At 38.5% G+C, this 13,199-nt stretch overlaps 2 protein-coding genes across 2 annotated transcripts; one reads left to right on the top strand and one right to left on the bottom strand.

Moving 5' to 3' along the window:
- Positions 1 to 2,650: 2,650 nt before the first annotated feature.
- Positions 2,651 to 4,488, top strand: LOC104812086 (1-aminocyclopropane-1-carboxylate oxidase 5). The gene is made up of 4 exons (XM_010539067.1): positions 2,651 to 2,836; positions 2,939 to 3,174; positions 3,419 to 3,784; positions 4,012 to 4,488. Exons 1-4 carry the CDS (start codon positions 2,735 to 2,737, stop codon positions 4,247 to 4,249), a joined length of 942 nt encoding a protein of 313 aa, XP_010537369.1. The 5' UTR covers positions 2,651 to 2,734; the 3' UTR covers positions 4,250 to 4,488.
- Positions 4,489 to 5,221: 733 nt separating this feature from the next.
- On the bottom strand, positions 5,222 to 13,090 carry LOC104812085 (epidermal growth factor receptor substrate 15-like 1). Its single transcript, XM_010539066.1, has 13 exons — positions 12,571 to 13,090; positions 10,728 to 11,883; positions 10,250 to 10,468; positions 9,942 to 10,165; positions 9,463 to 9,537; positions 8,578 to 8,649; positions 8,390 to 8,488; positions 8,212 to 8,283; positions 8,027 to 8,141; positions 7,591 to 7,659; positions 7,080 to 7,401; positions 6,746 to 6,878; positions 5,222 to 6,559 (listed from the first exon to the last, which is right to left on the bottom strand). Exons 1-13 carry the CDS (start codon positions 12,715 to 12,717, stop codon positions 5,672 to 5,674), a joined length of 3,591 nt encoding a protein of 1,196 aa, XP_010537368.1. The 5' UTR covers positions 12,718 to 13,090; the 3' UTR covers positions 5,222 to 5,671.
- Between the last annotated feature and the right edge of the window lie 109 nt (positions 13,091 to 13,199).

The following is a 13,199-nucleotide window of genomic DNA, read 5'->3' as shown; positions in this document are numbered from 1 at the left end:
TAAGAAAGGTGGTGAGAGACAGAAACTGCTAAAGCACCATGTGAACACTCTCTTTCTCTGCATGACTCCCATTAGCCCTATCCCCCATGCTTCCATTTCTTTGTCTTCATTTTCTCACTTTTATATTTTTTTTTCAATTATAATTAGTGCTTTGTTATTACTCATTCATCTTTGCAAACATTGTCATGGGGGAATGCATTTGGATAATAATTTAATGGTTTTCCCTTTTCAAGAATTTTTTTTTTCCAAAACTTAATTGATTCATACAAGACACCACTTCCAAGTGTTATATCCCATGTGGTCACTTGCTGTTTATCCTTTTCCTATACCACAAAAAAAAAGGAAAAATGAAAATAAAACAACATAATTAATTATTATTTTACGTAAAAGCATACGTAAGGATTATTCATTTATTTATATTATTCTGTAAGCTTAGGTATTTTTATAAATACTTAGGGTTTGTACTATGCAGGGCACCGTGACTTCTGCATGTGAACTAACGAAAGAAAAAAAAAAGATTAACGTTATATTATTTTAATTCAATTAGTCTCTCTCTCTCTCACACACACACACACATATATATATAGGCTTTACTTACAGTCTACAAATCACCTATATATAACACGATAACGCGTTAATAAAACACAGCCATGACGTACATGATGATTAAGAAATTCAAAGAAGAGTAATTAGTTGGATAATCAACTGTTTTAACTTCCCTATTATTACCTAATCTTATTTTTTCTTCTAAATGATCTGTACAATAAAAGGCTTATAGAATTATACCATTCGAATAGTTCTTTAATTAAGGATATCGGCTTTTATTAAAATTAGTTAATTATTTTTATTTTCAGTCATGAATGAAAAAAAAAAACAAGAATCTTTTTTTTTTTTGGATAACCACGATGGTTTCCCGAGCCTTCGGCCCGACTACATGTACATCCACTCTAGGTTCGGGACCAGCCTTTATATATAGACCATTTTGATCCAGAAATTTACATCCATCCCCACCAGTGGAATCGAACCCATGACCTCGAGGATGACTTTGTCACCTCTCAACCACTGGGCCACCAACTGTTGGGTAAAAAAAAAAACAAGAATCTTCATTAGTTCAGTATTTTTGTTACCCGTTTTAATAAAACATAAAAGATTTTGGAATCAATTAACCAACGAATCAAAATGAATTTCGTATTAGGAGTAATGCAATTAGCTAATAAATCCAATCACCGGATTATATACATACATACATATATATATATATATATATTTGTGTGTGCATGTGTGCTTTTTCATAATTTATTGTAATTTTCTTTTTATGTAGATGATTGTGGACAAAATGAAAATTATAAATATACGAATTATTGTCTGCTAAAATTTAGGCAGAGGCAAATGGATTTGAGAAAAAGACAAGAAGACAACATCTCTCAGCTCATGTGTACAGCAGAGATCGTGCAGACAATAATTTTCCCTCTAATAATTATTCAAAATTAATCATTTTACACATACATTATTCGATTTGACACAAATAAATAAATCAAATCCCATATTCCAAAACTGGTCTAGTACCTTCGTACCCTACCAAAACGGCGTCGCACGTATGTTACCATTTACATGTACACACAACAAAATATTACATATAAAATCTTTTGATAATATAATAATTATTCACATATTATTATGGATATTTTCTTGTATGTAAAACCTAATCGAACAGTATTTAATCTTAACTCAATCAAATATAATTTAAAAAATCGGTTGAATATGTTTTTAAACTAAATTAATGGAGTTTGAATTGAATATAAACATGAATAATATATTGAAAAAAAATTTAAAAACCAAATATTCTCATCTATGAAACTTACGCGCAAATAATCGAAATCTAATATAAAAACCAAATAAAGTTATTTGTTTCTCATAATAAAAAAAATAGATAAAAATAATATAATATAATTAAAATCGGAGCATAGAACTATTGTATTCTCTCCAAGTAAAACATTGGTGGACAAGATTCCTACCAAAAACAAATGTGGAAAAAATTGTGGTATTTCTTTCATATTGAAAAAATTTCCACTACCCTTTTCCATTTTGCTTTTATACATTTGATTTCTAATAATATATATATATATATATATATATATATAATGACGAGGGATGCGTGAGAAATAAGGGGCTGTGTGGAAGTCAAAGCTTTGGGAGATCAATGCGGTCCATTAACATAATTCATATATTCGTTATACTCTACTTTTCAAATCTTAATTAGTCGGCTACTTCAATTTAACCCTAACTAACATTAATCAATTAATTCATTCCTTTTTTTTCTACTTTTTATGTAATAATATATCAATAATATAATGTCTTCTTTTTTATTTTTGGATCCAGCTTATATATATATATATATATATATATATATATATATATTCATTAAGTTTAACGGATTACAAGAAGGGCGGTTAACTGATTAATTTTTTTTCTCTTAAAAAATCAGAAGTGAGTCTATTGACCACAAATTTTTTTTAAAAAAATAGAAGGGGCAGTTTTGTAATTTTGTAGGAAAAAACAGTTGATGTTATTTTGTAGAAGGAAGCCTCAGCCTCCGACAGTTATATATATAGAGGCCTAAGCTCCTCATTCTCTTCACAAACCCCTAAACAGTCTTCCACGCATATATATATATACACACACACACACATCTCTCTCTCTCTCTCTCTCTCTCTCTCTGGGGAAGGAACTGAAAATGGCGGTCCCTGTGATTGACTTCTCCAAGCTCAACGGCGAAGAAAGGGCCAAGACTCTGGCTGAAATAGCTCGCGCTTGCGAAGAATGGGGGTTTTTCCAGGTTAGATATACTCTTCCTTCTTCCTGAATCCAATCATGGTTTGTCTTTACATATGTATATATGTACTTAACATTTTATATGAATGTGTGTGTATATATGTAGCTGGTGAATCATGGAATTGCAGAGGAATTGTTGGAGAAGGTGAAGAAGCTTGCGTCGGAATGCTACAAGGAGAGAGAGGAAGGGTTCAAGAGCTCGAAGGCCGTGAAGATGCTCGACGATTTGCTTCAGAGAAACTCATTTTCTGACGAGAAGCTTGAAAACGTCGACTGGGAAGATGTTTTCACTCTCTTGGATCACAACGAGCACGAGTGGCCTTCCAACACTCCCGATTTCAAGTACCCATCTCCCGATTACAATATATATATATATATATATATTTTCCGGGTTTTTCTTCCTTATAATGGGGTTTTTTGCTATAAATAACGGGTTTTTTTACAGGGAGATCTAGATACTAAAGCGTTAGCATTTTCAAATTCCATCTAACAAAGATGAAAACTTTTCTCTCTTTCTTGTTTTTCTCCTGTAAATGTTCAAAGGGTATACAACAAAACTTATAAGATGTACAACTGAATGGATCAGGGAGACAATGAAAGAGTACAGGGGAGAGATAAGGAAGCTAGCGGGCAAGATGATGGAAGTGATGGATGAGAACTTGGCTTTACCTAAAGGGTACATCAAGAAAGCCTTCAACGAAGGAATGGAAGATGGAGAAGAGACAGCCTTTTTCGGTACCAAAGTCAGCCACTATCCACCGTGCCCTCATCCTGACCTCGTCCCTGGCCTCCGAGCCCACACCGACGCTGGAGGAGTGGTCTTGCTCTTCCAGGACGACCAAGTGGACGGTCTCCAAGTCCTCAAGGACGGTGTCTGGATCGATGTTCAGCCATTACCCAACGCCATTGTCATCAACACTGGTGACCAGATTGAGGTCCTCAGCAATGGCAGGTGAGTAACTTTTTCACGAGTTCTATATATCGATTTGGGTCATGGATCGAGTCGGGTCAAACTCTTTGGAGAGTAAGAGAGGACTAAGATATGTGCTTAGAAGATGTACTGACCTGAGATGAACCTAAGATCAATCAAACCAAACGGTTTAATCCCTGAACCGGGTTTCCTTCAGCCCGGTCTAGCATCGGTTAACCTTTAACCAGATGGGGAAATTCTTCGAGCAGGTACAAGAGCGCATGGCACAGAGTGTTGGCCAAGAAAGACGGTAACAGAAGGTCGATAGCGTCATTTTACAACCCGTCTTACAAGGCAACGATCGGACCGGCCAAGGAGCTGAGCGAGAAGGCAAAGGAGGAAGAAGCTAAGTATCCAAAGTTTGTGTTTGGAGACTATATGGATGTCTACAGTGAGCAGAAGTTCACGCCTAAGGAGCCCAGGTTCCAAGCTGTCAAGGCTCTGTAATCATTTTATAAAACTATGAGAAATCATAATCTTATGATTTGACATTTATCAGATTTTTAATCAAATATGTACCATGAAATTGTGTACTCAAGTTTGGTGTTTTTTTTTGTCTTTTTTGTTTCTTTTTTTTTTTTTAATTATCTTATATTTGTTTTGTTTTTAGCAAGAGATGTTTCACTTGAACATCTGAAGTGTTCCCATCTGTATTATTGGCTTTGAGCACGTGCTTTTTTTTTTTACTGTCTTGTATTTATGAAAATCTCAGTTTGTACTTCAACAAATTCATCTTTCAGTAATTCAATAGAAATTTGTTTTCACAGTTTTGCTCTGTAATTCTTCCCAAGTTCATTTGTTTATTTGCTCGGATGCTTCCAAAAAGTATAAATTATAGTATTGGGTTTTGTTAGACCAATATTTCACATTACAATTTATATAAAAATCCAAGTTTTTAAGAGCATAACATATTATCCGACCAGATACAATAGAAGTTTCAAATCAAAGAAACACATAAATGCACTAGTAAATAAATACACACACTTCATGTATATGCACCATGCAACATAAACTGTAATTTCTTCTCAATCCAAGACACCATCCACTAGTTGGTGGTTCAATGGTTGAGAGATGATAAAAATCAATTCGAGATATTGGTTCAATTCCAGTAATGAAGATGGGGAAACGTAATTAATTGCGTGACATCAGTAGACACTCAAGGGCAAAACTCTTTTATTAAGGGTTAGTGATTTCATTCCATCAATAACTTTCTTTACAAATGCTTTTCAACCATTACAAAATCTGGTGAAAAGCCAAAATAACCAAAAAAAAAAGTCTAGCAGCCATCTCAGAAAACCCAAAAGAAGTAGAAAATATGCTTAGCGGAGTAACCAAAACCAGAGATGAAAGCTTGTGTTACCCCAAACCATCATGAGAGAATGGACCAAGTAATACAATTTAACAATAACATGAAATATATATACATAAGGTTTCATACGATTTAACAATAACATGAATTTTTTTTCCTTGTCTCCTTGCTTTTCCTAATTAATACAAGACGAGATGAAATTTCTCCAAAATTACACAGATACAATATAAAATTGTGTCCCATTGGAAAAAATCATTATTCATCTCACCACCAAAAAAAAACAGAGATAGACCATTACAAGACATGCACTCAAACTCAAACTAGAAGAGAAAACACTCTCGAAAGCAACAAAGGCAAGAAGGGGGAAAAAAAGGACAACAATATTTCATATCATTAACAATTTAAAAAAAAAAAATCAAAAGCAAGAAACCTCCCCATTTTTTTTAAAAAAAAAAACTATAGAGATCTGCAAACAGCAGATACTAAAATGTATAATAATAATAATAATGGCATAGAGAATATATTGTAATGTAAATGTGATGACGACCTCTCTCCCCAGCTTAGAAGGCGTTCCAATGATCAGAACTCCTCCTGGGTGTCTCGGCCGCCATCGATTTGAACGGTCCACTCGACCCGAATGGATCCGAGTCATCGAACCCGAATCCGTGACTGTAATCTGAGTCTCCCGTGCTCTGGATTGAGTCAAATCTCGCCAACGAAGGTTTCGGATTCTGACCCAACCCGCCCTTCTCCTGGCCGGATTCGAGGCCCTGTGAGTTGAAAGAATCGTACCTTTGATACTCGAAAGTATCGAACCTCGAGGAGGCGAAAGGGTCGGGCTCGACGTTGTTTTCTCCAGCGGCAGAGTTGAACGAGTCGAACCGCGAGAAGGTGTTGAAAGAGTAATCATCCGAAGATTTGTGAGCGGGCGTGCTTGGGACAGAGTCGAACATGAAGGGGCTTCTGCCCGGGAACAAGTTGTCGGAACGAGGAGTCTCGGACGAAAATGGCTTTCCACCAAAATCTGACATGGAATAGGCAGGTGTGCTTGGGACGGAATCATCGAAGAACGACGATTTCTTCTCTGGGAATAAGTTCCCTGCGTAAGCTGGGGTGCTCGGGACAGAGTCATCGAAGAACGACGACTTCTCAGGGAATATGTTCCCCGCATAGGCAGGAGTGCTTGGAACAGAGTCGTCAAAGAAGGACGATTTCTTGCCCGTGAACGAAGTTGTGGCATTGGCAGGCGTGCTCGGGACGGAATCAGCAAACAAAGAAGGTTTTCCAGGAAAGGCGAGGCCAGCGTCAGCAGGGGTGCTCGGGACAGAATCGGAAAATATGGATATCTTCCCAGGGAACAAGTTTTCCGAGCTGGTGGAACCCGTTTTTATTGGCTTTATGCTAAAGTCATCAAATCCGAATCCAAATCCAAACCCGATGTCCTTGTCCTGCATGGGAATGAACGAACATTCAAATCAGAACAACCTTTAACGTCATTCAATTTTTAACAATAAGCAGAGGTAGGTGAATAGGAGATTTTTCAGCATACAACGAAGCGCATATCATCAAAAAAGTAAATTCCGAACCTAAGAGAGCTTCAAGCAAATGCAGAGAATGATGGCCATGAATTTTACCTTTCCGGTGTCAAGTTTGAAGCTTGAAACTGAATCGGTATCATAGTGACTGTCAAAATTTCCCCAGCCAGGTTCTTCAAAAGTTTTACCAGCAGAAGCAGTAGATTCTCCATCATCATCATGGACATGATCCCTGAAAAATCGAATAAAAACGTAAATACACAAAAGAACGAGATACGTAAATACACATAAACAAGATACGCATTCTCGAGGAACAAGAAAACTACTATGGCTTTTCCCTCCTTTCAGCAGATTTCCTACAAAAACGAATGGAATGGTACCCAATGCCAAGAAAAAAGTCAACAAAAAAATGGGTCAAAGATTGAGAACTGACCTCCTCGTGTCTTTTGATATGGGTGAACCATCAGCTTCAATACCCTTTGCAATACCAGACTCGTCATGGAATCCATTTTTGTGTCGATCACCACTTTCAGGTGTTTTAGCTTCTGATTGCTCGGATATCGGTTCTGTTTCAGCATCATCATCTTCCCCAGTGCTCGGTACTTTCTCGGTCTTAGAGTCGCCATTTACTGGCGATACATCTGAACCTTCCTTCGCTGAGAAAATCGATTCTTTTCTATCGATCGGAGTTTTTTCCTTTGGTGGCGCTACAACATTTTGGACATCGAGAGTGAGCTCCTTGACAAAGGCATACCCTGGAATTCCAGAAAAAAAAATTGGCTCATTGCTCGTAGATTACTTCGGAGAAGGACAAAAAAGGTGCAGGACAAATGGATAAAAGGTAAAAAATCTGGAATTAAATTTTAAAAAAAGGGCTAGATTCATAATTCTTATTGACTATCCTTGTCGAAGAATAAAATCTGAATTTAAACGAGTAAGTTTACCTTCTTCCTCAAGCTTATCCCAATCTTCATCCCAATCAGCAGCACCTTCTTGGATCCCAGGTTGCCAGCCTGCAAGAACGATCAAATCACATTAATACAAACAAAAAGGAACAAATACCATTACACATATGGCTACACAGACAGATTTATCTAAGCCAATCAGCAATAATATATATATAGACAGAAAGATATATTCAATTATAGATCAAGATAGATAGATATATTCAATTCCCTGAACTAAATAGCCTTCAGTGAAAGCAATTGGAGAAGTATATTCGTTATCATACAGCAACAATGCATATATAACCTACAATTTTTATCACAAAAAAGGAAACAGAAGGAGGCTTTCCAATATTACTAGACAGGAACATTTCCGGTTATAGATCAAGAGAATGCAGTGAGTAAGCAGAGAGGAAAAACTGGAGAAGAACGATACCGAAAGGGAGCTCAACCAGGGAAGTGGGTTTTCCACGCAATCCGTATTGTTTGCAGCGCTCATTCAAATTTTTAACCAATTCTTCGAGACCTGATTGGATGCGTTCAGTACGCTCCTGCAAGAAAACAATCAACAACCTGCAACTATAAACCAAACACAATCAAACCAAATAGCTCATGTCTTACTTTTATAACACTATCATCAGGGTTTCCTTCCTCGAATTTGACTATTGCCTGATACAGTTCCATTTTCTTCTCCTGCAACAATGTGGCACTCGTCACTTTTTGGAGGAGAGGTACAGTTTGCCGGCAGTTCAAAGTATTGGCCATGTTCCGTAACTGAAACATTTTCATTACCCATTACCTGTATATCACGGAATGTAGCTTCTTCTATGGTCAACTTAGAACCTACATTGCCAGATTGCTTGTACTTCTCTTCATATTTCTTAGCTAAAGTTTCAACCTGGATTACAGGTCGGTTAGTGTTAGCTAAATTAAGATTTTGATAATACTACAGAAGAACATCAACAAAAACAAAAATTGTCCAAGTACCTCGCGTTTATCAGCAGACACCCTTTCTGTAATCTCATTGAACCGATTGTCACATCTGCTCTTGTACAAAACCTAACACCCGAGGATCCAGTGGAATAGATTAAAAAAATATTTAAGAAAAAGAAAAACGAAGAACAACTACATTTCCGCTGAAACAGATACCACTGCTTCATAAAAAGGAAGCAAGTTGCATACCAATCCCAAGAATTGCAATCAGAAGGATTAAAAAATTACTTCCAAGTTCCAACACAACATGCAGTAGGAATCCAGATTGCTTCAAATAGTCACAAATATAAACGAGCTAGAGTGATAACAAAAAGTAAAAGAAAAACAAAACTGACCACTGTACACGACACTTGTTCAACAAACTTAAATGCAGGTATATGGTATATAGTTCAGGTAACTGTTGTCTGACATTACCACAAATGTAACAAGAACTTATAGCATAAATGAGGACCCAGGTCTTTGCTAAAGCTCCGGTTGTAACAGTCACAGAGCTGGTCATATGAAACAATGTAACAGAGATTGATACAGAACTGGAAGTAAATCATACATAGAGGTTGATATAGAATAGAAAAAACAGCCTAAAGTGCAAGATTTATAACGAACTCCAAAAAGAAAAAGGTATATAAAATGATTGGTAGCCATTTTCTACAATATTAATAATATACAAACCTACAAAATGATAAACTATTAAACAGAAAATATATTCAGCTGATATCGCATCCCAAGAACTTCTTTTACGAACAGTTTAATTGGGCAATCAATATGAAAATATATGATCCCCGAGCCAAGTTTTTCCTCTGCTTAAGTTTTACAAAGTAGTAATTCCTAACAAACAGAATTGAAAACCTCGAAAGAAGAAGAATAACCAGGGATACTCACAAGTTCCTGCATCTTTGCTCTGAAGAACTCAATTTTCTGCTTGGAGTCAGCTATTTCTTTTTCAAGTTCTTCAACCTAGAAAACAAAGAAGAAAAAATTGTTCACATACAAAAGGTCTCTAGGTTATACCAATACAGATACACAGATGATCGACTACACCACAAACGCAACACAGATTTATCATGCAGGGGAGAAGCTACAAAATAAAGTGGAAACAGAGAGAAACCATGTAGAGTTCTCAGTCTATACTTCCATGCCAACGAAGTTGGATACTGATTTATTGCCTATATAAGTTGAAATTTTTGGAGGCTTTTAAACTCAAATATGACCCTCTGAATCTGAACCCACCTGGTTCCTTGTGACATTAACACATGTAGACAAAAGAGAAGAAAACTTCAAAAATAAAAATAAAAACTCCCAAAGAAACAAACAAATGCACAACATTAGCACATCAAAATCAGAGAGAAGCTGGAGAGTGCCTTATTATCAACAGTGACTGCTTCTTCGAACTTTGAGTTCAGTGAACCCTGTTCCTCTTTGCTAAGCTGGTCAACCAGATGTTTTTCCAACACTGGTACTTTACGCTTTGGTGGAGTGGGCTCAGCAGTTCCATCACTATGAGAAGCAGGAACAGGCCTTGGTGGTTTTCCCTTTGGAATAGGCGGTGGTCTAGCAGCGCCAGGAACTTGTTGCTGTTGCAAACCTACAACAGTTTATCTTAAGTACATCTGGCAGTAACAGACAACTAAAGCAAAACAAATGGAAAAGGTTCTGAGTAATGTGATACCACGCGCAGCTCCATATGAAGCATTGCCATACTGTGCCACAGGTTGACCAGGAGCAGAAAACATGTTCTCATTAGTTATTACAGTGCTGGGAAGTACTGGTGGAAGAGGGCGACCCTCCCTATAACGCTCCATAAGATAGACAGCAATACAGAACTCCCTCAAGGAGAGCATGCTATCATTATCTTGATCAGACAAATCCCAAATCTGCTTCAAGATCTCTGAAACACCAGTGACACTCATTATGACAAAAACGCAAAGAGAACTTCCAATAATTCTCTCCGAATATTCCACATTTAGTCCCCAAGAGAACTCGCTCTACGATTACCATTGAATAGAACACATATGAAACCAAACACGCAATACTTATGAATCATGCACTAGAAATCACACGAAGATGATAAAAAAGTGTCCAAACAAAATTTACTACTTCTACTCTGTCAAGATATCACATAAACATATACAAAATAGCTGTAGTACCTCGTGGGAGCTTCCAACTCAAGAACAGATTCCGTGCCTGGTGCCCCGTGATCTTCCCATCTCTATCAGTGTCAACTTGCACAAACACCTTAGCATATTTTTGGACATCAGCTGGCATCATCTTTGGCCAAGGGGCCTGGGGCTGAGTCACCTGACTAGGAGATGAATTTCCAGCTCCACTAGGAGAGCTAGCAGGACCAGAAGCTGCACCAGAGGGGGTAAACTGAAGCCCTGGTTTCCCGGTAAACTGATTCTGGACTCCAACAGGTTGCTGACCCTGTGGTTGAACTGAATTTTGTGTAACTACAGGTTGTGCACCACCTTGAGAAGCCACAACAGTTCCAGCGGGAACAGATGAGCTGCTCATTGATGGCGTAGCCATAGTTGACTGCTGCTTTGGCTGCGAAACAGCAACTGAAAAGACATCTCCAAATAGTGAATCAGAGGCAGAACCATTTCCCGATACAGAGAGGTTGGATGGAGGACCTGGAGCATGAGTAACTGGAGGTGCAGATGAACCTTGGGGTCTGTGCGAAGCAACTAACTCCTGGGGTTTGGCTGTCATAGCCCCAGATGTCATATGTGGTCTTGGTTGAGGGCCGACTGTCGAGTTAGGTGGTGTTAAACCATAAGTATTGGGACCCGGAGGAACTTGCGAATTCACTTGCCCCAAAGGACTAACTGTCCTCCCATTCAGCCAATCAGATGACAAGGGTTGAATTACAGGACGAGGTGCACTACTCCCTCCTGTTGGCATACCTTGAATTCGAAGGTTTTGCTGTGGTTGAGAAGGAGCAGTGTGGATAGTGGTTTGTGGAGGTCCCGGAAATTGCTGGCTCGAGACTGCTTGCTGGTTGTTAGTGCTTATGTTTCCACCAATTTGCGTCCCTCTAATCCCAGCACTCGATGGTGGTAGTGATGCAACGCCAGTAGCCTGTGTAACAGGCACACCTGCCCTGGGCTGTGGAGAAGGCGTTGCAGCAAGATTTATTTTGGGAGCAGGAATATTGGCTGAAGCTGGACTGTAGAGTGCTGCCTTGACTATCTCTGGGGTTAACTCCCGTTTACTTTGTGCCACAGTTACCAATTTTAGAGCATTATAAAACTCACCTCGACCAAGGTAGCCAGCTTTCTTTGAATCAGCGTATGCCCATACCTACAAGGGAAAATAAAAAAATTTAGCAGATGATCCAAAGAATGCTTCTAGTATATGACAGGGATCCAAAGCCAGCTTTAACTCCAGTGAGTCGCTGAAGATTTATATTTACAGAAGAAGAATCTTCCAGATGCACTCAATACTCTCCCTCAAAACTTTCTTCCATAGTTAATATTTAGAATCGCTAATCTATCACATTTGTGATATTGTGAACTCAATTTACATTCTCCAATAGATAAACCATGAGTCTTATGCATATTTCTAAGAAAACACTGCGTTATCCTTTACAGTTCAATCATATCACCCGTTGAAATCCATTCAAGACCTTACAGCTTAACAACTGCAGCACAAACAGAGTACCATAACCTTCAGCCGTACATCCATTCTACACTAGCTAGTACATAACAGTTATTTGCAATCTCAACAGCAAACATGTTCAGATTGAACTGGGATCTTCACTCGAATTGCATCAACAAGAGACCCCAGAGTGAAAACAGAAGACCCTCCTCGAAGCAATTCAGCAGAGACCGAATACAAGTAAATACATAGCGTTTCCTACCAACGATCCCACAGATCAAAGATCCAGCGAAAATTCCAAAACCCAAAAGAATCATCTATATTTTGCATTATTTTCAAATATATCCAGATAAATAGCAAATGAAATAGAGGAAGAATCAGGGAGAGGACCTGAGCGAGGACGTGTTTGGGTAGATTCGAGCCCTGGAAGAAAGCAACAGCCTCAGCTCCACTGATGTGACCATCACCATCCAAATCTGCCCTCCTGAAATACGCATCGAACAGATCTTCGCCTCCGGTGGGTCTGGGCGCCGCCATTTCGCGAATTCAAATAAGATCAATCCAAATCCACCAGCGGAAAGCAGTGTCAAGAAATCCCCAGCCTCATAAGCACCGAAGAGCAGGATCCAATCTCCGCGACCAGAAGCGAAACAAAACCCTAACGCAAAAGGGCCTCCCAGCAAAATCCGAGATAGTCAGGGAAACCATACACAGGAACCTCGATGAAGACGAAGAAAAGGGAGAGATGAGAGATCGGTGAAAGCGACGTCTAAGCAGCAGCCATGGAAGGTGCTCAATAGGAGTAGTAGACGCCGACGACGACGACGACGATTATCCGACAGAGACAATTCAGGGCTCCGGGATTTGAGATGGAAACCGGAGAGAGAGAGAGAGAGATTTCTGATATATGAAATCATTAAGAAGAGCCTCGCGATGTAAATAATAAATGTATATTTACGATGGGGGGATCTGTCAGATCGGGTTAAGTTACAGACCAACTAATTATATTATTTACCAAA

The sequence above is a fragment of the Tarenaya hassleriana genome, unplaced genomic scaffold (assembly GCF_000463585.1).
Source record: "Tarenaya hassleriana unplaced genomic scaffold, ASM46358v1 Cleome2, whole genome shotgun sequence".
Classification (NCBI taxonomy): Eukaryota; Viridiplantae; Streptophyta; class Magnoliopsida; order Brassicales; family Cleomaceae; genus Tarenaya; species Tarenaya hassleriana.
Note: the sequence above shows the minus strand (reverse complement) of the source record. Positions and strands in the feature narration are given on the sequence as shown.

Coding starts and splice junctions, on each gene's coding strand:
- LOC104812086 (XM_010539067.1), top strand. CDS start 2,735: ATGGCGGTCCCTGTGATTGACTTCTCCAAGCTCAACGGCGAAGAAAGG. Junction 3,175..3,418: donor TCCAACACTCCCGATTTCAA/GTACCCATCTCC, acceptor TGAATGGATCAG/GGAGACAATGAAAGAGTACA. Junction 3,785..4,011: donor GAGGTCCTCAGCAATGGCAG/GTGAGTAACTTT, acceptor TTCTTCGAGCAG/GTACAAGAGCGCATGGCACA.
- LOC104812085 (XM_010539066.1), bottom strand. CDS start 12,717: ATGGCGGCGCCCAGACCCACCGGAGGCGAAGATCTGTTCGATGCGTAT. Junction 10,166..10,249: donor TTCATATGGAGCTGCGCGTG/GTATCACATTAC, acceptor AAACTGTTGTAG/GTTTGCAACAGCAACAAGTT. Junction 8,142..8,211: donor CTGATGATAGTGTTATAAAA/GTAAGACATGAG, acceptor GTTTTCTTGCAG/GAGCGTACTGAACGCATCCA.